We start from the raw sequence: 19,170 nt of genomic DNA, 5'->3' as shown, positions 1-19,170 counted from the left end.
CCTTTGAAGTCACTGAGAGCTGCATAGGTGCAACTGAGAGCTGAATTCTGTCTGTACTGGTGATATTCCCAGGTAATGGAGATCCAGAACTTAGGGTAAAAATTTCAAAAATGTCATTGTCTTAGAAGCCTACGTCCCATTGTCAAGAGAGATATAGACACTTAGAAGCCTAAACTTCATTGAAAGTCAATAGGAATTAGGTTTCTGAGACCTGCATTTTAAAGATATGTAGATGTTGCTCCGCTCAGCACTGTAATACCTCTTAGGAACCTAAGTTTCATTTTCAGAAGTGACTGAGGCATTTAGGAACTTAAGTCCCCTTGACTTTCACTTTTGAAAATGAGATTTAAGCTCCAAAATCACTTAGGCCTTGCAGTGCTGAGCAAAGCAACACCTAAATACCTTTTAAAATCTGGGCCTAAATCTCTTTTGAAAATAGACATATGCTTCTTAGTCACTTAGACACACATGAAAATTTTACCCTCAATCCTTTGCCTTATTGTTGTGTGTCCATGTGATCTGATCAGATAGGCACTTCAGAATAAAACACAAAACACATCAATTTTCTTGTGTGGATTGATATTCAGTGGGTACCACTCTTTCTTACACACACACACACACAAGAGATGCCTAATATTTAAAGAACTATTATAACGGCATGGCACCCCACCTCTCCCGAGCACCCCTTCTGATTGAGTGTGTCTGCTGTCCTTAAATAGTCCCGGCCCTGGTATCGGGCCATACCCCCAGGGCTTCCTGCCTGGAGGCAATAGTTTTGCCCTCTTAGTCTATTCTGGTTCCTAGCTCCCCAGCTGGGCCACTAAGTAGTTCAGTTCCTTTTCTGGGGGTTTATTGCTGTCTGATTGTAGGCCAGCTCCCCAGTGGCTATGGGAGAGACCTCTGGTCCACCCACTACTCCGGGTCCCAGCCCAGGGACCGTAAAAATAACAGCCATGTGCCATCGTGTCTCTTTAATTACACTGCTTTCAGTTCCCTGGGCCACTTCCCCAAGGCTCCAGCCTTCACCAACCTTCACCCTTACCTCAGGGCTCATCTAATTTCAGGCCCAGCAGCCAGGCAGGAGCTTTTCCTTGCTCCCCTGGTTCCTGCCAGCACTGAGCTGTCCATGGTGATGCAGTTCCCTCTGGTCAGCCAGGAACACCATCTGCACTCCTCTAGCTCCCTGGTTCTCAACCAGGGGTTTGCATACCCCTGGGGGTACACAGAGGTCTTCCAGAGGGTACATCAACTCATCTAGATATTTGCCTATTTTACACCAGGCTACATAAAAAGCACTAGCGAAGTCAGTACAAACTAAAATTTCATACAGACAATGACTTGTTTATACTTCTCTATATACTATACACTGAGATGTACATACAATATTTATATTTCAATTGCTGTAGTTTATAATTCTATGTAAGACTTTTACTAAAAATACCTGTGATTAAATCTTGGGGGGGTGCTGAGAGGGTGTGAGGGTGCTGCTGGGGGGCATCCATGGGGGGGGGGCACTGCTGGGAGCGTGGGAGGGCTACTTCTGGGGTGGGCGCCCAGGCCCAGTGACACCAGCTGTCCGGGACCGTGGACTGCGGCTGCTCCGGCCGGACAGCCAGAGACCGCTGCTGGGGGCCGCAGACCATGGCTGCTCTGTCCAACTGCCCAGGGACCGCTGCTAGGGACAGTGGACCACAGCTGCTCTGGCCTTTCCAGGACTGCTGCTGGGGGCCGCAGTAGCAGCAGCTGGTGTGGCTGTTCCCAGGGCTGCTCCAGCAGCGGCTGGTGTGGCTGTCCTGGGGGGCCACCTGAGCAGCTGGCCCCAAAGCCAGCTGCTCGGGTGGCCCTGGGGCCACGCTGGCCCCTGCAGAAGTCACAGAGATCGTGGAAAGTCACGGAATCCATGACTTCCGCGGGCTCTGGGACAGACACAGAGCCCTAATGATATGGTAAAAACGAGAAAGTCAGCAATGTTTCAGTAATAGTGTACTGTGACACCTTTGTATTTTATGTCTGATTTTGTAAGCAAGTAGTTTTTAAGTGAGGTGAAACTTGGGGGTATGCAAGACAAATCAGACTCTTGAAAGGGGTACAGTAGTCTGGAAAGATTGAGAGCCACTGCTCTAGCTCCAGCATGGAACTGGCTCTGGCTCTGGAGCTTCTTTTAGATGGCCCTCCTGCAGCCTTTCTGATTGGCTTCTTCCCCTGCAGCCAGTCTAGGCTGCTTGGAGGAGTCCTCTACTGCTCCTTTCCTGGGGTGGGCGTGGCAGGACACTGAAGCCTCTAGCAAGGGGTCTCTTGGCCTAGTCCACCCTGTAACACCGTACTAGATTTTTCTGTTACCTTCCCGAATTAAGTAATATTGCTTAGGTTTGTGCTCAGCCTTTTAAAAACATAGTTCAGAACCATCTAGTCCAGTGGTCCCCAACCTTTCAGTGTGGCGGGCGCCGGATGACTAGCCGCCAAGGAGCGCGGCCGCCGGACAAGCAGCCGCCAAAATGCCACCGAGAAGCAGCGTCATCGTGAGGCGTCGCCGCCGAAATGCCGCAGAGAAGCACCGGGCATTTCGGCGGTGATGCTTCTTGACGTTGTTGGCGGCGGGGCGCTCCCTTGTCAGTAGGCGGGCGCACATAGATGCCCCAGCGGGCGCCCGGGCGCCCGTGGGCACCGTGTTGGGGACCACTGATTTAGTCTATGTTAGCTGAACTCTGCAGCCTGTTTCTTCATCCTATAGACAGAAGATAGTTTGGTATCTTTTAAAATTATTATTCCTTTTGAAAACAAAACTGTTCCCTGATTGAAGATGTTTTTAACTATTCAGCTACTTTATTTTTCAGTGATGGAACTCCAGTGTTACTATTGAGGCATGTGCTGTCAGAAACTTTGTGCATTCTTCTCCTAGCACAGGTTTCAAGTACCCTCTTGTGGATGAAAATGGCATTGCACCAGTTAAATTGTAATGTACTCCAAGCATTAGTGAACAAGGCTGATTGGAGAGAGACGATTTTATTTATTCAATCATAGTTTGCTACAATTGGTTTAGTTAGTAAAATTTAATCTACTTCTGATTATTAAATCATAGTTGGGTGACTTATTCCAATAATTATAAAAATAATCATATAATACTTATATAGTACTTTATGATCTTTAAAGTACAACATGCTCATTAATTAAATAAGCCTCCCAGTATTTCTGTGAAGAATCCTAGGTAAATATTCTTACACACATTTTTGCAGATGGGGACCTGGAGACATATAAGAGATTTAAGGCCCAAACTTAATATTTCCACTCATTTGGGGTACCTCAATTTTTGATGCATGCCTGGAAATATTAAGAGCCTAGTTTTCAGAAGTATGAGCACCCATCATTCCAGTCAGACTCAGCAAGAGCTGTGTGTTCTCAGTACCTCTGATTACAAGGCCCTCAGAAATGGAGGAACCCAAAATCAGTGGATGCTTTTGAAAATTTAGGCTTTTGTGATTTGCCCAAGGCCATGCAGTGAGTTATTGCCTGGCTCCTAGGCTCTGCTCAGTCCACTAGAGCTGCCTTCTTAATAAAGTTTAGTTCATGTTAAGTAAGATAAATGTACTCGCTGTCCATGATTTATACTGTTTGTTAGACCCATTTAGCAATGTAATTTTTATGGATTTTCCCTAGAACTGATGTCTGCCCACGAACTGGAAAAGAAAGAATTGGAAGAGAGTTTTGAAAAACTGCGGCTTTCACTCCAGGTTAATACTTTCATTGTGTCCAAACCCCAATGATGTTGCAAAACTGTTCATTATGATAGCACGTTAGTGAAATGGAATTCTCTCCACCAGTCTGAGGGCACGGGTGCTGTATAGTTACTGACCCTTAACTGCACGGCGTTCTCGTAAGGCAGTTCCCTGCACACTCATTGGTTCTGGATGTCTGGTTTGCAAAATTACCATGCCGATAGTTCTCAATAACTGTAGTATGTGAATCCCTGCACTCTGATTGGCTAATTGCCATTATTAGTCAATCAGAGTTTAGGGATTTGCATAATTACTATATGATGATTTTTAAATAACTGTCCAGCAATTATGCACATTTTATCTGTGCCGATTGGCTAACCCCTCTGCTCTGCTTGGCTCTTTTGCTCATTCTTTTCAAGCTGTATGTTAGCTACAAAGATGCCTCCTCAGCTTCTCTCCCTCCAGTGGAAGCAGCAAAACGCTAAATGTGCCAGAAGGAGAAGAGGGAAAACCCCAAAAGCAAAGAAATTGCAGATGGGGAAATGGATTTTAAGAAGTTTTTTAAAAACTGTTTTGATTCATTCGCCTTCTTCAGGCCCATCTTGCTCCCAGCGAAGTGAATGGGAGCAGAATCTAGGTTTTCCTATCCATCCCAGCAGGACTCTTGTCCTCACAATAGTTTTATATACCAATTTGTAAAATAGTTTTCTGAAGCAAATCTCCCCTTTTGGTTCTGCAGCTCTAATCTGTCACTTGCACTGTCCTGTCTCTGTTTGCCTGGCACAATTTCTCCCCATAATGACCAGCTGAAAATCAGATCAGCTTAAAATGGTTATAGTGAAATTCAGCTGTTCTGGTTCTCTAGACTGAGATAGAAATCCACCAGGGAAAGTGTGTCCCTGTGGTGCATGGTAAATTTGGAGCTCTTGCATGAACAAGTAAAGGTGCCATGTTAAATGGTGTTAGCTCTGCTTGTTTATCTAGTCAAAGACTAATTTTGCTTTTCAAAAAACAAGTAACATGCACAATTCCACACAGCTATTGCAGCAGCATTGACTGTGCGGCTATAGAATGTAAAGTTGTATCAGTGGTTCTATTATTTGGTGCAATAAACTACATGAATGGAAGGTTATGGTTAAGATTTTACACACACAAAAGACAGAACATCAACATTATTGGCCTCCACAGCAAGTGCAGCTTTTGCAGATGCTGTACGTAAGGTAGTAATATTAAAATCTTGACCTAATAATCTGTCCAGAAAAGTGATTGTATTAAAATGGTGCATTGTTTCTCAAATCATTGGTCCCCTGCTGTGCGTCTTGCTTACTTACAAAAATAAGATTTCCCTGCTATCGTGCAAAGTTATCCACAGGCCATCATCAGGAACTCTGTACTCATCATGAGGCAGAGCTATAACTATTAAATAATGCACCTGCATCAGTACTGAATCTTCCAAGACAGTGGTTCACTGAGCTTAACATTTAAAATCCTTTCTTCCATAAAGTAATTAAAGAGACTAGCTACAGTAGTAGGATCAATAGCACCTACATGTTTCAGTCTGAAGCCTTCACCAGGGTCAAAAGTACATTGATTGTCTCATGAATCCCATCACTGATCTAGGTGAGTTGTTTTATAACCTGTAGTATTGTTTTAGTGCTGCAGAGCTAATGCCGTGAAGAAAGAGTAAGCTGGATTCTGTTCTGCCTCATACATCATCATCATCAAAAGAGTTACCTACATTCTGACTGCAGAATCTCTGTCATTGATAATGATGCAAGAGGCAAAAAGAACACAGCATAGTTTTCAGATCCCAAGTTAAATTTTCTAGCAAGGCAAAGGAAGAAGCGTTGCAAGCAGATCCTTTGTTACTTGGCTCCACGATCCTTAATTCCCCACCCCATCGTTTTCCTCATGTAGATGGCAGAGATCCCAGATGCTGCTAAAGCTGATGGATAGTGGCTATGCAACTATTCTGAACCAAGCTGCTGGACTGAGAGGGAATTATTTTCCCCTAACCCATCTGAGGCCTCCTAGCAAAGCCCATTTATTTGGGCTTTAGCATTTGGTCCTTAGAGTGGTGTGAATCACCCCCTTTCATCTTAGTGGAGTGTTAACTCTGAAACATAATGATGATAGTCCAAAGTCAATAATGTTAACTCTTTCCAGTGGTGGCGCTGTGGGGGGGGCTTGCAAGGGCTATAGCCACCCCAAAAATTGCCTTAGCCTCCCATAGCCACCCCTCCCAGTGCAAAGGTCAAATATTATGCAGATACTTCTCAGCTGCTGCTGGCGGAAGTGCTGCCTTCAGAGCTGGGTGCCCAGCCAGCAGCCACAACTGTCCGGCCACCCAGCTCTGAAGGCCATGCCGTTTCCAGCAGCAGTGCAGATGTAAGCCCAGACAGGAGGCCGGGAGGCCCAAGAGCAACCCCTGGCCTGTGTCCCCGCCCGCCGGGGCACGCCACTCAGGGCAGGTGGAGGGTCCACGGTTCCGCACAGCAGCCTGGACTGACCCACTCCAGCCCATGCTCTGGGGCCCTGCCGCCATGGTTACTGCTCTCTGAGGGCTCTGCCGGCCCTGGAGCCAGGTCCCCCTGCCCAGGAAGCTCTTACAGGCGCAGCCCTCCCTATTTTCTGCCTAGCCCACCTCAGTCTCCCCACCAGGAAGAAACTGGCACCGCCTCTGACTGCTTATCATTTTAGCAGAGACATCTAGCTGCTCTGAAGCTTGGGATTGTGAGCAGCATTTGAGTATCTCCCCATGCTGATCCCTGAGGAGCAGTAACCTTATAGAGGTTATCTGCTTCATGAGTATGACACAAACATGCCTGTCCTTCAAAGCAAGGAGACTGGGTCTCACACAGCCAAAAGGGCTGGGATGTCTTAGCTTGATGCAGGTTTAGAAGCTGCTGTTGGTGGCCAATTTAAGCTAGCCACATGATTAATCTCAGGTTCTCCACATGAAATCCTGATTCCGTTAGTTACCAAGTTATCAAAATCTCCACTGCGAGTTTGAGTGATTTCATGTAAAAATGTCCTCTCATGGTAGCTTCTAAGCCCTTCTCCTCATTGCCCTCACGTACTTTGGCAGTGGTGGGAAATGCTTTGTATAAAAGTAACATTAGAGTTTAATGGTTTAGGTTTTTTATTTGTCATTAATTGCAGGACCAAGTAGATACCCTCACCTTCCAGAGCCATTCTCTAAGGGACAAGGCAAAGCGATTTGAAGAGGCTTTAAAGAAAAACACTGAAGAGCAACTAGAGGTAGCTGACAGCCTTAATATACATTTTAAAAACTGCAGGACATGCTTGTAAATATGGCCCACATTTGCATTGGTAGGTTATTAGCAAAGGAAATCTAAGAGTGGCTCTGGATACAAAGATCTCCCACTCTCTCTTATTGTTGGGTCATTATCCATCCATTTCTGGTTTTGCTTCATTTTGTCTATTTCTCACTTGCATCCTGCCTCTATAGTTCTGTTTCTTGGGCTTTTTCTCTGGCTCCCTCCGTTACTTTTTTAGTACCCTCTAATCCTCTCTCTCCTCCCCTCTGTGGTGTTTCTCCTTCCTCTTCACTCTTCTCATATTTTCATATGAATGTGCCTCTCCCCCTCACCCTGCTGGGATTCTTTGCTGTCCATCTTCATTTTTTCTGTAATGGACTGTCTGGCCCTGGGATATCATAGAAGAAGTCTATTCCATCAACATCCTGTTCAAAATACAACAAATCGATAGAATCCCTAAAGCTGATGGTCGAAATGAAGCCCATTATTAGCAGACTCTATAGGAAATTGGACCTAATGAAGACCATTTTCTAACTTTGTGCCCCACATACCTTTTGAGAATTCAGAACTCCCCCCTTTCTAGTGCATTGGAACTTTCCGTGGGCTAGACTGAGGTCAGCGCCTTCTTCTTTCCACCAGAGCAGCACAAAACAACTGGGCTGGTGAACTTGCCCTCTCAGAGCAAAATGTGTGTAAAGGGCCAGATTCTGTTCTGAGTTACACTGCTGTAAATCCAGAGTATTGACACCAGCGACAGTGGAGTGAGTTGTACCATTGTAAAGCCAAAGTAACTGAAGTCGTTGGTGTTACTCTGGATTCTATTCAGTGTAATTGAGAAAAAAATGTGGGCCAGTACTGCTTTGGTAAATGGAACCCTAGCCCCCTAACTTCAGAAGTACTAAGCTGGAATGGGGAGTATCTTTGTGTCCTGATTCACTGTCTTTCTCCCCTCTGGGAGTTTAATCTTTATGACTAGTTCACCTGTTTTGCCACACACATCACAGACAGAGTGATCCGCTATTGTTCTAACCTTCAAACACCCAGCCCCAGTCTCCGAACTTTGTTGCTATTTCACACTTGTGCTCTTCTCCAGAAAGAGTAAAACTCCGCACAGACAGAAACAATTCTATATATTAGGAGACTTAGCAGTGGGTCAGGTTGTGGGTGCTGAGCAACATTCGGACCTCTTTCACCTACTGCAAGTACCTCCCCCACCTTGTCTCTCTTATGAAATGAGGTATACAGCTAAAATGATTGAATTGTTATTAATGGTTCCCAATCCTGCTGGAAAGGCATAACAAGTGGGGTTCCGCAGGGGTCTGTTTTGGGACTGGCTCTGTTCAATATCTTCATTAATGACTTAGATAATGACATAGAAAGTACGCTTATTACGTTTGCGGATGATACCAAACTGGGAGGGATTGCAACTGCTTTGGAGGACAGGATCATAATTCAAAATGATCTGGACAAATTGGAGAAATGGTCTGAGTTAAACAGGATGAAGTTTAACAAAGACAAATGCAAAGTGCTCCATTTAGGAAGGAACAATCAGTTTCACACAGACAGAATGGGAAGAGACTGTCTAGGAAGGAGTACGGCAGAAAGGGATCTAGGGGTTATAGTGGACCACAAGCTAAATATGAGTCAACAGTGTGATGCTGTTGCAAAAAAAGCAAACATGATTCTGGGATGTATTAACAGGTGTGTTGTGAGCAAGACACGAGAAGTCATTCTTCCGCTCTACTCTGCTCTGGTTAGGCCTCAGCTGGAGTATTGTGTCCAGTTCTGGGCACTGCATTTCAAGAAAGATGTGGAGAAATTGGAGAGGGTCCAGAGAAGAGCAACAAGAACGATTAAAGGTCTTGAGAACATGACCTATGAAGGAAGGCTGAAAGAATTGGGTTTGTTTAGTTTGGAAAAGAGAAGACTGAGAGGGGACATGATAGCAGTTTTCAGGTATCTAAAAGGGTGTCATAAGGAGGAGGGAGAAAACTTGTTCACCTTAGCCTCTAAGGATAGAACAAGAACCAATGGGCTTAAACTGCAGCAACGGAGGTCTAGATTGGACATTAGGAAAAAGTTCCTAACTGTCAGGGTGGTTAAACACTGGAATAAATTGCCTAGGGAGGTTGTGGAATCTCCATCTCTGGGAATATTTAAGAGTAGGTTAGATAAATGTCTATCAGGCATGGTCTAGACAGTATTTGGTCCTGCCATGCGGGCAGGGGACTGGACTCGATGACCTCTCGAGGTCCCTTCCAGTCCTAGAATCTATGAATCTATGAATGGTGATAGTGGGTAACATTTTCAAAACAACCCCAGTGATTTCGGAGCCTGCATCCCCTTGACTTTCATGGGAGCTAGGCTCTAAATCAGTTGGGTGCTTGGGAAAATTTTACCAAGTGGCTGAATATGTGATTACGGTTGGAAGACTTAGAATTCACTGTCATCCTTCTTTTCCTAGGTTGCACTAGCTCCATATCAGCACTTAGAAGAAGATATGAACAGCCTGAAGCAGGTTTTGGAAATGAAGAATCTGCTAATTCATCAACAGGAAAAGAGGATCATGGAACTGGAAAAGCTGGTCAGTTATCATTTTCCCCTCACAGAACAGGGAGATAGGAAGCCAGGAGCTAAATTGGAGTGGAGGAGGCCGGGACTGGAAAAACACAATGAAGGGATCACAGAGGGCTAAATACTGTTTTCTGCCCCCTGCCCTTTCCTGTGAAGTGTCCCAGTTTTTCATTCTGAAAGGGAGAGTGGGAAGGGGGTGCTTCTTTTTATCTACTTCCCCACCAGCCTCCTACCTCCCACATGACATCCCCAAAACCTCTCCATGACTCCCCGCGCTGGTCTTTCTGGTTTTCATTTTGAAATCTGCTCTGCCTGCAGGGGAGGTTAGGTAGGGGAGGAGATAGTGGAGGAGGGGGGCCTCTGTGATACCTATAACATCCCTATAACTAAGTATGGGGCACCAGCTGTCCCCTGCCTCCAAAGTCAGGAGTAGGCGCAGCCAACAAGGTGGGAGCAATATGGGTGGAAGAAGGAGACACTTGTGCCGTGTGGCTCCTTAATTCAGTAATCGGCATGAAGTCTTGCCTCAGTAGTGTAAATTAGCGAGGGGCAACCAGAAATCCCAGGTTAGGGTCACGCTGCGAGTGCTTTGAATTATAGCTCCCCACCATAAAGATAACACTGCCTCCTAGCCACTCCATTCTCTCTCTCTCTTTGTGTTTTGGTCTCCCCAGGTATGAACTTTTCAGTTAACCAGGAGTTACGTTTTCATTGTAAAGTGGAGCCATTTTGTGAGACTTGACCTGTAGGCTTCTAGCGCAGTGACAGGATGAGCCATTGCCACAATGGGGCAGCCGGGCTGGCTGCTTTAGCACAGCACTTAGCAAGCTTTGCTTCTATTTATGGAGAAGTTTGGGAACCCAGTTGATTATTTTGTTGAACTGTCCAACTGCTGGTGTGAACAGATATAGAGTGAAATAGCTCTTCACAGCTGAGACTTCTTAACAACACTCTGTAACATGCTGCTTCCTTAAGCTAGAGCAGAATGGGGAAACGGCTGATACAGTTACATTCACTGGCCTAGGTGGTCTCCAGTCATTCTGCTTGTGCTATTTCTCAACCATGCCAGACAGTAGGATTCTACTTCCACTATGGATATGATTTATATAACCCTGTTACAGGAGGTCTCAATGTGGCGGGGTGACCCCAGCAGATGTCAGGGGATCATGACTCCCCTGCCCTTTGGGAGGGGGAAGTCGGACACTTCAGTGCCATACCAGTGTGACATGCTGGTAAATCATTTACAACCTAAAATCACATCTGCAGCCAGAATAATCTACCTTCCTTTGACAGTGATCATTAGCTGTTACTGTAAGGAAAATAGAGCTTCTTCCTAGGGATTAAAATCCAAATTCCCCTGCATCAAGTGCTGCTATTGCTGTAAACTCAACGAGCCCTCTCTTGTTGCAGGCTGAAAAAAATACAATATTGGAAGAAAAAATTCAGGTGCTGCAACAGCAGAATGAAGACATGAGAGTCCGGATTGATCAAAATACCGTTGTGACAAGGTTTGTACAGATACTTGTAAACCATCTGAGTTTTATAGGAAACAGTAAAATTACAACTATCCCTGGCTAACAGCCGCTTCAGAAACAGTAAAACTAAGCATATTTCCCCTCTTGAAACTTATTTTAATTCCCATCTGCTTATTTTAGCATAAAGGACGTTGGCTACATATCATGTTACATTAAGCTCCCGGCCTCATCACTGAGAACAAAAGTCCCAGTTGCCTCTGAGTTCAGACTCAATGCCACACTATTAGTCAGCAGCTAGTGGGTGCGGGAGAGCTACCAGTTTGAACAGTAATATACTAACTGTGCTGGTAGCCTCACTGTACCTAAGGCTGCTTTAGCATATTATATTATATTGCACTAGAAATTTTTGTGCTAGGCTCTGTATAAACAGAGAACAAAAAGACAATCTCTGCCCCAAAGAGCTTACAACCTAAGTGTAAGACACCAGACAACAGATGGATACAGAGAGACGGGGGAGTACAAGGAAACAGTGAGATAATACTGATAGGCTGTGGGCCGAGCATACCAACAACCTAACCGCTATCAAGTTTTTTGTAGGCATTATGGCAAAACAAATGGTATCACATCTCAACCATTTCCAGTCTCACCAGGTTAACACTCAATGTCAATTAGATACTTATTTTCTACAAATATTTGCAGAAAGGACGCTGCTAAGTTAAAAGAGTGTTTCTCCTTAGTGGCTGGGTTTCCTTACGGATCTTAACTTCAGGAGTCCCCTAATATATATATGTACCAAAGCTTCCTGAACGTAGCTATTTAAAAGCAAATATTCCCCATCAGCATTCATCTAGGACTGTGGTTTTCAACCTGTGGTCACAGACTCCTGCAGATCTGCAGACTATCTAAGATTTCCAAAGGAGTCCACACCTCGATTTGAAAATTTTTAGGGGTCCACAAATGAAAAAAGGTTGAAAGCACGGATATAGGCGATAGGTTCCTACAGTCACTAATAGGTGTTGTGTTTTGTTTCTTTTATATACATTTCTCAGTGTGGGGAATGTTGAGGATACTGAACTTAAGATCTACCTGGAAAGTCAACTTTAAAGCAAATCATTTTTCAGCCTTGTTACATGGGTATAGGGAGGGGTTAATATAAGAATTTTAATACAGAGACAATTAATGACATCCAGTAGTTTGTCTCCAACAGTGGTTAATGCCTGATGGTTCAGAGGAAGACATAAAACTCCCACCATTCACCCTGTTATGTATGGGGTGAAATGTCTTCTTGCCCTCAATTGGTGGTCAGGTTGAACAACAGACAGGAGGATAGCCCATATCATTTTATCTTAGCTAGTGTAGCAGCAGGGACTATTCTCATTCACAGAAATGTGTAATCCTTTAAAATAATCTATGACGCTGCCTGCCTCCTTCAACAAGGGCTCTATCCAGTCCACAGTGTAAACCTCTAAAAGGCACATAGCTTAACCCTGCACTAGGCCAGCTCCAGAAAGCCATCTGCCACTCAAGGAGGCAACACAAGCCAAACCCTCAGCGCTGCAGTGTACAGGAGTGGAGCAGCTCGGGCAGAGTGATGGGCTCATGTACTGGGCGATCTAAGATCATATAGTGAGCAGTACCCAAGCTCCCTGTTCCTCTGCCACCTTCTGGGCAGATGCAGGGAATAGGAGTGACCCCCTGCTGCTTGACCTCATTAGGAAGGAGAGAGGCAGCCCCACTCTGAGATGGGGACATGAAAAGATCTGTATATAGGGGCATCTGCATAACTGCAGGGGTGGGGGTTCCTGACGCCCAATCAGATGGCGTGGTGGGCGGCTCCCACAGTGGAAGGCGGGAATCAGCGTATCATAGAATCATAGAATATCAGGGTTGGAAGGGACCTCAGGAGGTCATCTAGTCCAACCCCCTGCTCAAAGCAGGACCAATCCCCAACTAAATCATCCCAGCCAGGGCTTTGTCAAGCCTGACCTTAAAAACTTCTAAGGAAGGAGATTCCACCACCTCCCTAGGTAACCCATTCCAGTGCTTCACCACCCTCCTAGTGAAAAAGTTTTTCCTAATATCCAACCTAAACCTCCCCCACTGCAACTTGAGACCATTACTCCTTGTTCTGTCATCTGGTACCACTGAGAACAGTCTAGATCCATCCTCTTTGGAACCCCGTTTCAGGTAGTTGAAAGCAGCTATCAAATCCCCCCTTATTCTTCTCTTCTGCAGACTAAACAATCCCAGTTCCCTCAGCCTCTCCTCATAAGTCATGTGCTCCAGCCCCCTAATCATTTTTGTTGCCCTCTCCTGGACTCTTTCCAATTTTTCCACATCCTTCTTGTAGTGTGGGGCCCAAAACTGGACACAGTACTCCAGATGAGGCCTCACCAATGTCGAATAGAGGAGAATGATCACGTCCCTCGATCTGCTGGCAATGCCCCTACTTATACAGCCCAAAATGCCATTAGCCTTCTTAGCAACAAGGGCACACTGTTGACTCATATCCAGCTTCTCGTCCACTGTAACTCCTAGGTCCTTTTCTGCAGCGTACAGTAGATAGTGTTAAAATAGGTGGAGACAGTGAGGAGATAATATTTGATTCTAACCCTTTCTACATCCTCCTCCTCCTTCTCGAGAACTCCAGGGGATTTAGCAATCAGAGGAGAGGGCTGGGCTCCCAAGGAGGAAGAATGGCTTTGTGGTTAAATCGCTGGTGATCCACGGTCAGTTCCCAGCTCTGCCATAGACTCCTGTGTGGTGTTGGGTAAATCACTTAACCTCTCTATGCCTCTGATTCCCATCTATAGAATGGGAATAGTAATCCTTCCTTCCCCCACTCTGTGTCTGTCCTGGCTCTCTAGACTGCGAGCTCTTCAGGGGAGTGTATCTTACCTCTGCTGATACAGTGACTAGTACAATGGAGTCTGATCTCGGTTGGGGTCTCTAGATGCTACAAGAATAACAACAGGTATCTTTTCCATAGCACCTATGACAAATCCTACCTGAAAGATGGAAAAGAACTGGTTGGGGCATATGTCTTCATAGGCAGCGTGTGTATCGTTAATGTGCAATCACTTTGCATCTGCTCATACGCCATCAACCTCAAATCAGCACTGATAAAGTTTGCAGATGACACAAAAATTGGGGAAGTGGTAAATAATGAAGAGGACAGGTCACTGATTCAGAACAATCTGGCTCACTCAGTAAGCTGGGTGCAAGCACACAGTATGCATTTTAATACGGCTAACTCCAAATGTATACAGCTAGGAACAAAGAATGTAGGCTATACTTACACAATGGGGGACTTTGTCCTGGAAAGCAGTGACTCTGAAAAGGATTTCTGGGTTGTGGTGGATAATCAACTCAACATGAGCTCCCAGTGTGATGCTGTGGCCAAAAGAGCTAAGGCAATCTTGGGATGCATAAACAGGGGAATCACAAGTAGGACTAGAGAGGTTATTTTACTGCTGTATTTGGCACTGGTGCGACTGCTGCTGGAATTCTGTGTCCAGTTCTGGTGCACACAGTTCAAGAAGGAAGGTGATAAATTGGAGACGGTTCAGAGAAGATCCATGAGAATGATTAAAGGATTAGAAACCATTCCTTATAGTGATAGACTCAAGGAGCTCATCAGTCTATTTAGCCTAACAAAGGGAAGGTTAAGGGATGACTTGATTACAGTCTATAAATATCTACATCGGGAACAAATATTTAATAATGAGCTCTTCAGACTGGAAATAAAGTGTAAATTGTTAACAGTGAGAGTAATTAACCATTGGAACAATTTACCAAGGGACCTGGTGGATTCTTCATCATTGGCAATTTTTAAATCAAGATTAGATATTTTTCTAAAAGATCTGCTCTGGGAATTATTTTGGGGAGGTTCTATGGCCTGTGCCATGCAGGAGGTCAGACTTGATGATCACAGTGGACCCTCCTGGCGTTGGAATCTATGATTCTGTGAATATAATTACACAGGCAAGGCTGGCATAATGTGACCACGCACGTGTCAGGGTTGCTGGAGTGTGTGCCAGCACACAGGCAGCAGGAGTACTGTATTCTACCTAGGAGGGAAAAGCCGCCTCAGTCTCCAATGCAATGTGAAGCTTGTTTCTCCTTGTGTCTGGTTACATGACATCAGATGACACAGCATAAACTGCGATATCCTGACACAGCATGTGGGAGATTAAAACAGGCAGTGTAACAAGCGGGGGCTCTTTTCCCTATCTGCATGCTAAAGCAGGTTGTCTTCTGAGGGCATGTCTGTATTGCACAGCCTATTCACGGGTGCTTGACTATGAAGGCACTTTCCTGCTCAAATGTCTCTCTAAATTACCTGTAGGTTGTGCATATAACTCACAGCCCTCCTCCCCACTGCCAGCTGCAGTGTGTATTAGTGTCACGGAAGAGAGTATGTTGGCTGACAGACTACCAAGTTGACTGTAAGACTGGATATCAGCCTGTATAGCTGGCAAGCAATATTACATGAAAAAGAGATTAATATGTTCTGAGGGCCTGATTCTCCAGCTGCTGCATGCATATTTCTGCTTACGAGGGCAGTCCCATTACCTTCACTGGCTTTGAGAATCATTCATGGGAGTAAGAGCTGTAGGGTTACTCCCTAAATGTGCTCAATGAGCATCCTGCTAAACTGTTCTCAGAAAACAGGCAGGCACATACTGGTTGGTTGGTGGCCTATCTGGGCTTGCATAAAAGCTTTATGGCCCACATTGCTATGTGGGGAGGGAAAGAGGAAAGTAATACAGTCTTTTAAGAAAAATCAAAACCCCTCCCCCAAGCAAAGTGCTGACCCTGAAAAAGGAGACGTGTCAGAGACTCCATGAAGTCCCCTAAGAACTTCGCTATCGTTATGGATTTTACATGGCAGGTGCTCAAATACTACAGTGATGGGCATCAGTATAAAAGCAATTCATGGGTAGTTCGATATGTCTCCTTAGAAACACCCTCCTCTCGCAGCTCAGAGCATACATGGAAAAGTTAAAAAAGAGTTAGGTAGAAATCTCTCCAAAAACGTTCAGTTTTATATTTAATAAATTTTGTAAACATGAAGCCAAAATAATTAATGGTGTAACTGAATAGACCATGGGCAGCACATGAACCACCTGTTTGGGGAGGCTAGCTCCGGGTCCTGCCCCGCCCCCACCAGAGCCCCGAGACCCCCACCGCGGCCCCGGCTGCCCTCCCTCAGCTCTCGACTGCCCAAGCACCCCTAGCCCCAGAGTGCTGGTCGGCGCAGCCTCAGTGCCCCCGGTGCCGGGCAGTGAGGCCCCAGCATCCCCATCGCCAGGTGGTGTGACCCCAGTACCCCCCGCCCCAGAGCACCTGGCGGGCAGCCTCAGCACCCCCAGCCCCGGAGCGCCCAACGGGCGGCCCCAGCGCCCCCAGCCCCAGAGTGCCTGGCAGGGCAGCCCAAGCACCCCTAGCCCTGGAGCGCCAGGTGGTCAACCCCAGCACCGGGCGGCCCAAGCACCGGCCCCAGCCGCCCCGAATCCCCGGCCGCAGGCTGGCCCTCCCTAGCCCCAACCCCAACCCTGGCCACGGAGGGAGAGTGGGAAGCAGGAGGGACCTCGGGGCAGATCATGGACAGGGCCATGCCTGGCTGTTTGGGGAGGCTCAGCCTCCCCTGGCCTGCGATACCCAACATCCATGACACTGAGCTAAGTGGCCCATTGTGCTCATGATCAGTATTAGCTTGACCACTCTAGAGACTGAAAATGTCCAATTTATCCACAGAAGAGGTTCGGCATGTTAAATCCCAGTACACAGTACCCCAGCAACATGCTTTAAGCCTGACCTGAAGGGAGCATCAGTTTAGTCTTCATGATCTTTTCATCCTGGCTGCATATGCTGCGATTGCCATCGAGGATACCAAGAAGAGCCAATAGTAATTGGGGGGAGTGGTTTGTTTTGCAGTATGGACACTTGTCCACTAGGAATCAGACTAATTTTACCCGCTGTTTCATGTGGTCCTCCAAACACCCATCGGATGGCAACAACTTTGAGTCACTCCCCACCTGGACCTAATTCAAACCCCAGGGACAAAGCCTTGAAAGGCTCCATGTCCCATTATGTACCCCTGAGCCATCCAGTCCTGACCCTGTTTCTGTGATTGCTTTAAAATGTATTATTTGTTGTGTCATATGGGGAAAAGTACACAGTTCTAACTGATTTGCTTAATAACAAACTCAAGAGTGTTTGCCCTCATGCTCACATGCAGTACACATGCTGTTGTAACTGACAGTAACTAGAAGACAAAGTGCCGGGAATTTTCTTTCAAGTTGTCAGGTTGCGTTAGGTCACTGAGATCTGACTCAGCAGCATGTGATGGAAACACTGTGCCGGGAACTGCAGGTGTATTACCTGAAATATGCTGCTTGGCTTCATCAGGAGCAAACGATTGCTATGCCAGCCTGGCTCTGGTGTGAAGCTGTCACAGGGGGTGACTTTAACAGCTGTGTGGGGTACTGGCCTCAGCAGCTGTCATATTTGCTTTAATGACAATCCAGCACTGTTTAGCCATGTGAAATGTTAACGGGTGCATTATTTCCCTCTGCAGGCAGTTATCTGAGGAAAATGCTAATCTTCAAGAATACGTGGAGAAAGAAACCAAGGAAAAGAAGAGGTTAAGCAGGACTAATGAAGAGCTGCTTTGGAAGCTCCAGACAGCGGAGCCCATGAGCCCCGTTAAACTGTCTCCTACGTCTCCTACACCTATTTATCGCTGTTCATCGGGGCCTCCTACTCCCGCAAAAGTCAGCACGGTGCCAAGATGACCGCTCCACGCGGCTGCAGACGTTAACTGGGCTTTTACACATTTTTCCAATCCGCTGAATGTGATCATCCAAGAAAGTATTAACAACCATAGACACCTAGGGTTGGTTACTGCAAGCATGCTCTGTAGCTGCATAAGTGTAAGCTAGGCAGTGTACTATTATCATTCCAGTATAGAAGCTCCCGGTACTGGCACACTGATGTCTTAGAGTAGTATAACCAGTGTAGTCTGATGTGTAAACATTTTGCCATGGTTAGAGCCGAAAGAAAGAAAATACTACTACTAATGGTTCATCAAAATGAACCTTTGCTGCAGTGGTTCAGGTTAGTTACAAACAGTTCACGTTTTGAATATCTATATATGTATGTGTGTTTATATATATATATGTATGTATTGTACCTATATAGGTGTATATATTGACACACACAACATATATGGAGTTGAAGATGTTCTGAATTGCATTTTTTATATTATTGGATACTCTACTAAGTGCTGATATATTTTCATGATGGTCAGCAGTTTTGTAACTTGTGCCTAAGACTTATAGCTAAATGAAATGCATTTCTGTCAAGCCTCCCAGGAATATTTCTACCCAAAATAGAAGAAAGTTATTTAGAAATAGAAGCGCCTTCCAAACTACCACCAAGTGGTACACTGTATAACGTGAACACCAGCGACATTGAGATTCTGAAATAGTACTGCCTTCAAAACAATCACCTTCATACTCGATGCCAGATAAGGTCACTCATTCCAGTCTCCAAATTTCAATTATTATTAGCATCAATATTGTGAATGGATGTAGGATAGAGACCAAAACCCGGAGGGTTTTAGCACGTTCCATACAATTTATTTGATAGAGTGACTCAATTTTACTCTCTCAAATCCTAGTTAGCCTTTTTATTTTTAACTGAACACTTTTGGAAGCTCTCAGAATCTATAACAAATCCAGTCCCGTGTTATTTTATTTCAAGCCCCAGAAAGACGAAAAAAAATATTTGCTGTGATCTTGACATTTGGCCAAAAGCATTAACCCCCTAGTCGGATATTCTAAGAATTTAGATCCAGTTTGCCTCAGGGTACAGGGGATCCTGCACATACTAGACTAACGTTTGCCCTTGTTAATGGCCAGGAGAACGCCAGGGAAGATCTGTGGGGGCCACATGGATCCAACTGAGGCCAGAATTTGGTCCCTCGACATATATACCCATATATTTTGAGGCCAAACTACCTTAAACCTCCGCCTTCCAGGCAAAATGCAAATACTCTTAGGTTTCCCTGTTATATTAACCCCCTTTGCTGCACCTGTTAACCATGCATGTGTTGCAGTG

At 45.5% G+C, this 19,170-nt stretch overlaps 1 protein-coding gene across 1 annotated transcript in view; it reads left to right on the top strand.

Annotated features, from left to right (window-relative positions):
* Positions 1 to 17,843, top strand: part of MTUS2 (microtubule associated scaffold protein 2) — a 58,003-nt gene extending 40,160 nt beyond the window's left edge. The window contains exons 5-9 of the mRNA XM_065423280.1: positions 3,655 to 3,728; positions 6,876 to 6,974; positions 9,459 to 9,578; positions 10,979 to 11,076; positions 17,627 to 17,843. Of these exons, the coding sequence (XP_065279352.1) occupies positions 3,655 to 3,728; positions 6,876 to 6,974; positions 9,459 to 9,578; positions 10,979 to 11,076; positions 17,627 to 17,843 (608 nt within the window). The remainder of the gene's footprint in view (positions 1 to 3,654; positions 3,729 to 6,875; positions 6,975 to 9,458; positions 9,579 to 10,978; positions 11,077 to 17,626) is intronic.
* Positions 17,844 to 19,170: the final 1,327 nt, after the last annotated feature.

Source organism: Emys orbicularis, chromosome 1 (genome assembly GCF_028017835.1).
Source record: "Emys orbicularis isolate rEmyOrb1 chromosome 1, rEmyOrb1.hap1, whole genome shotgun sequence".
Lineage (NCBI taxonomy): Eukaryota > Metazoa > Chordata > Testudines > Emydidae > Emys > Emys orbicularis.
This window is presented reverse-complemented; position numbering and strand designations above follow the sequence as displayed.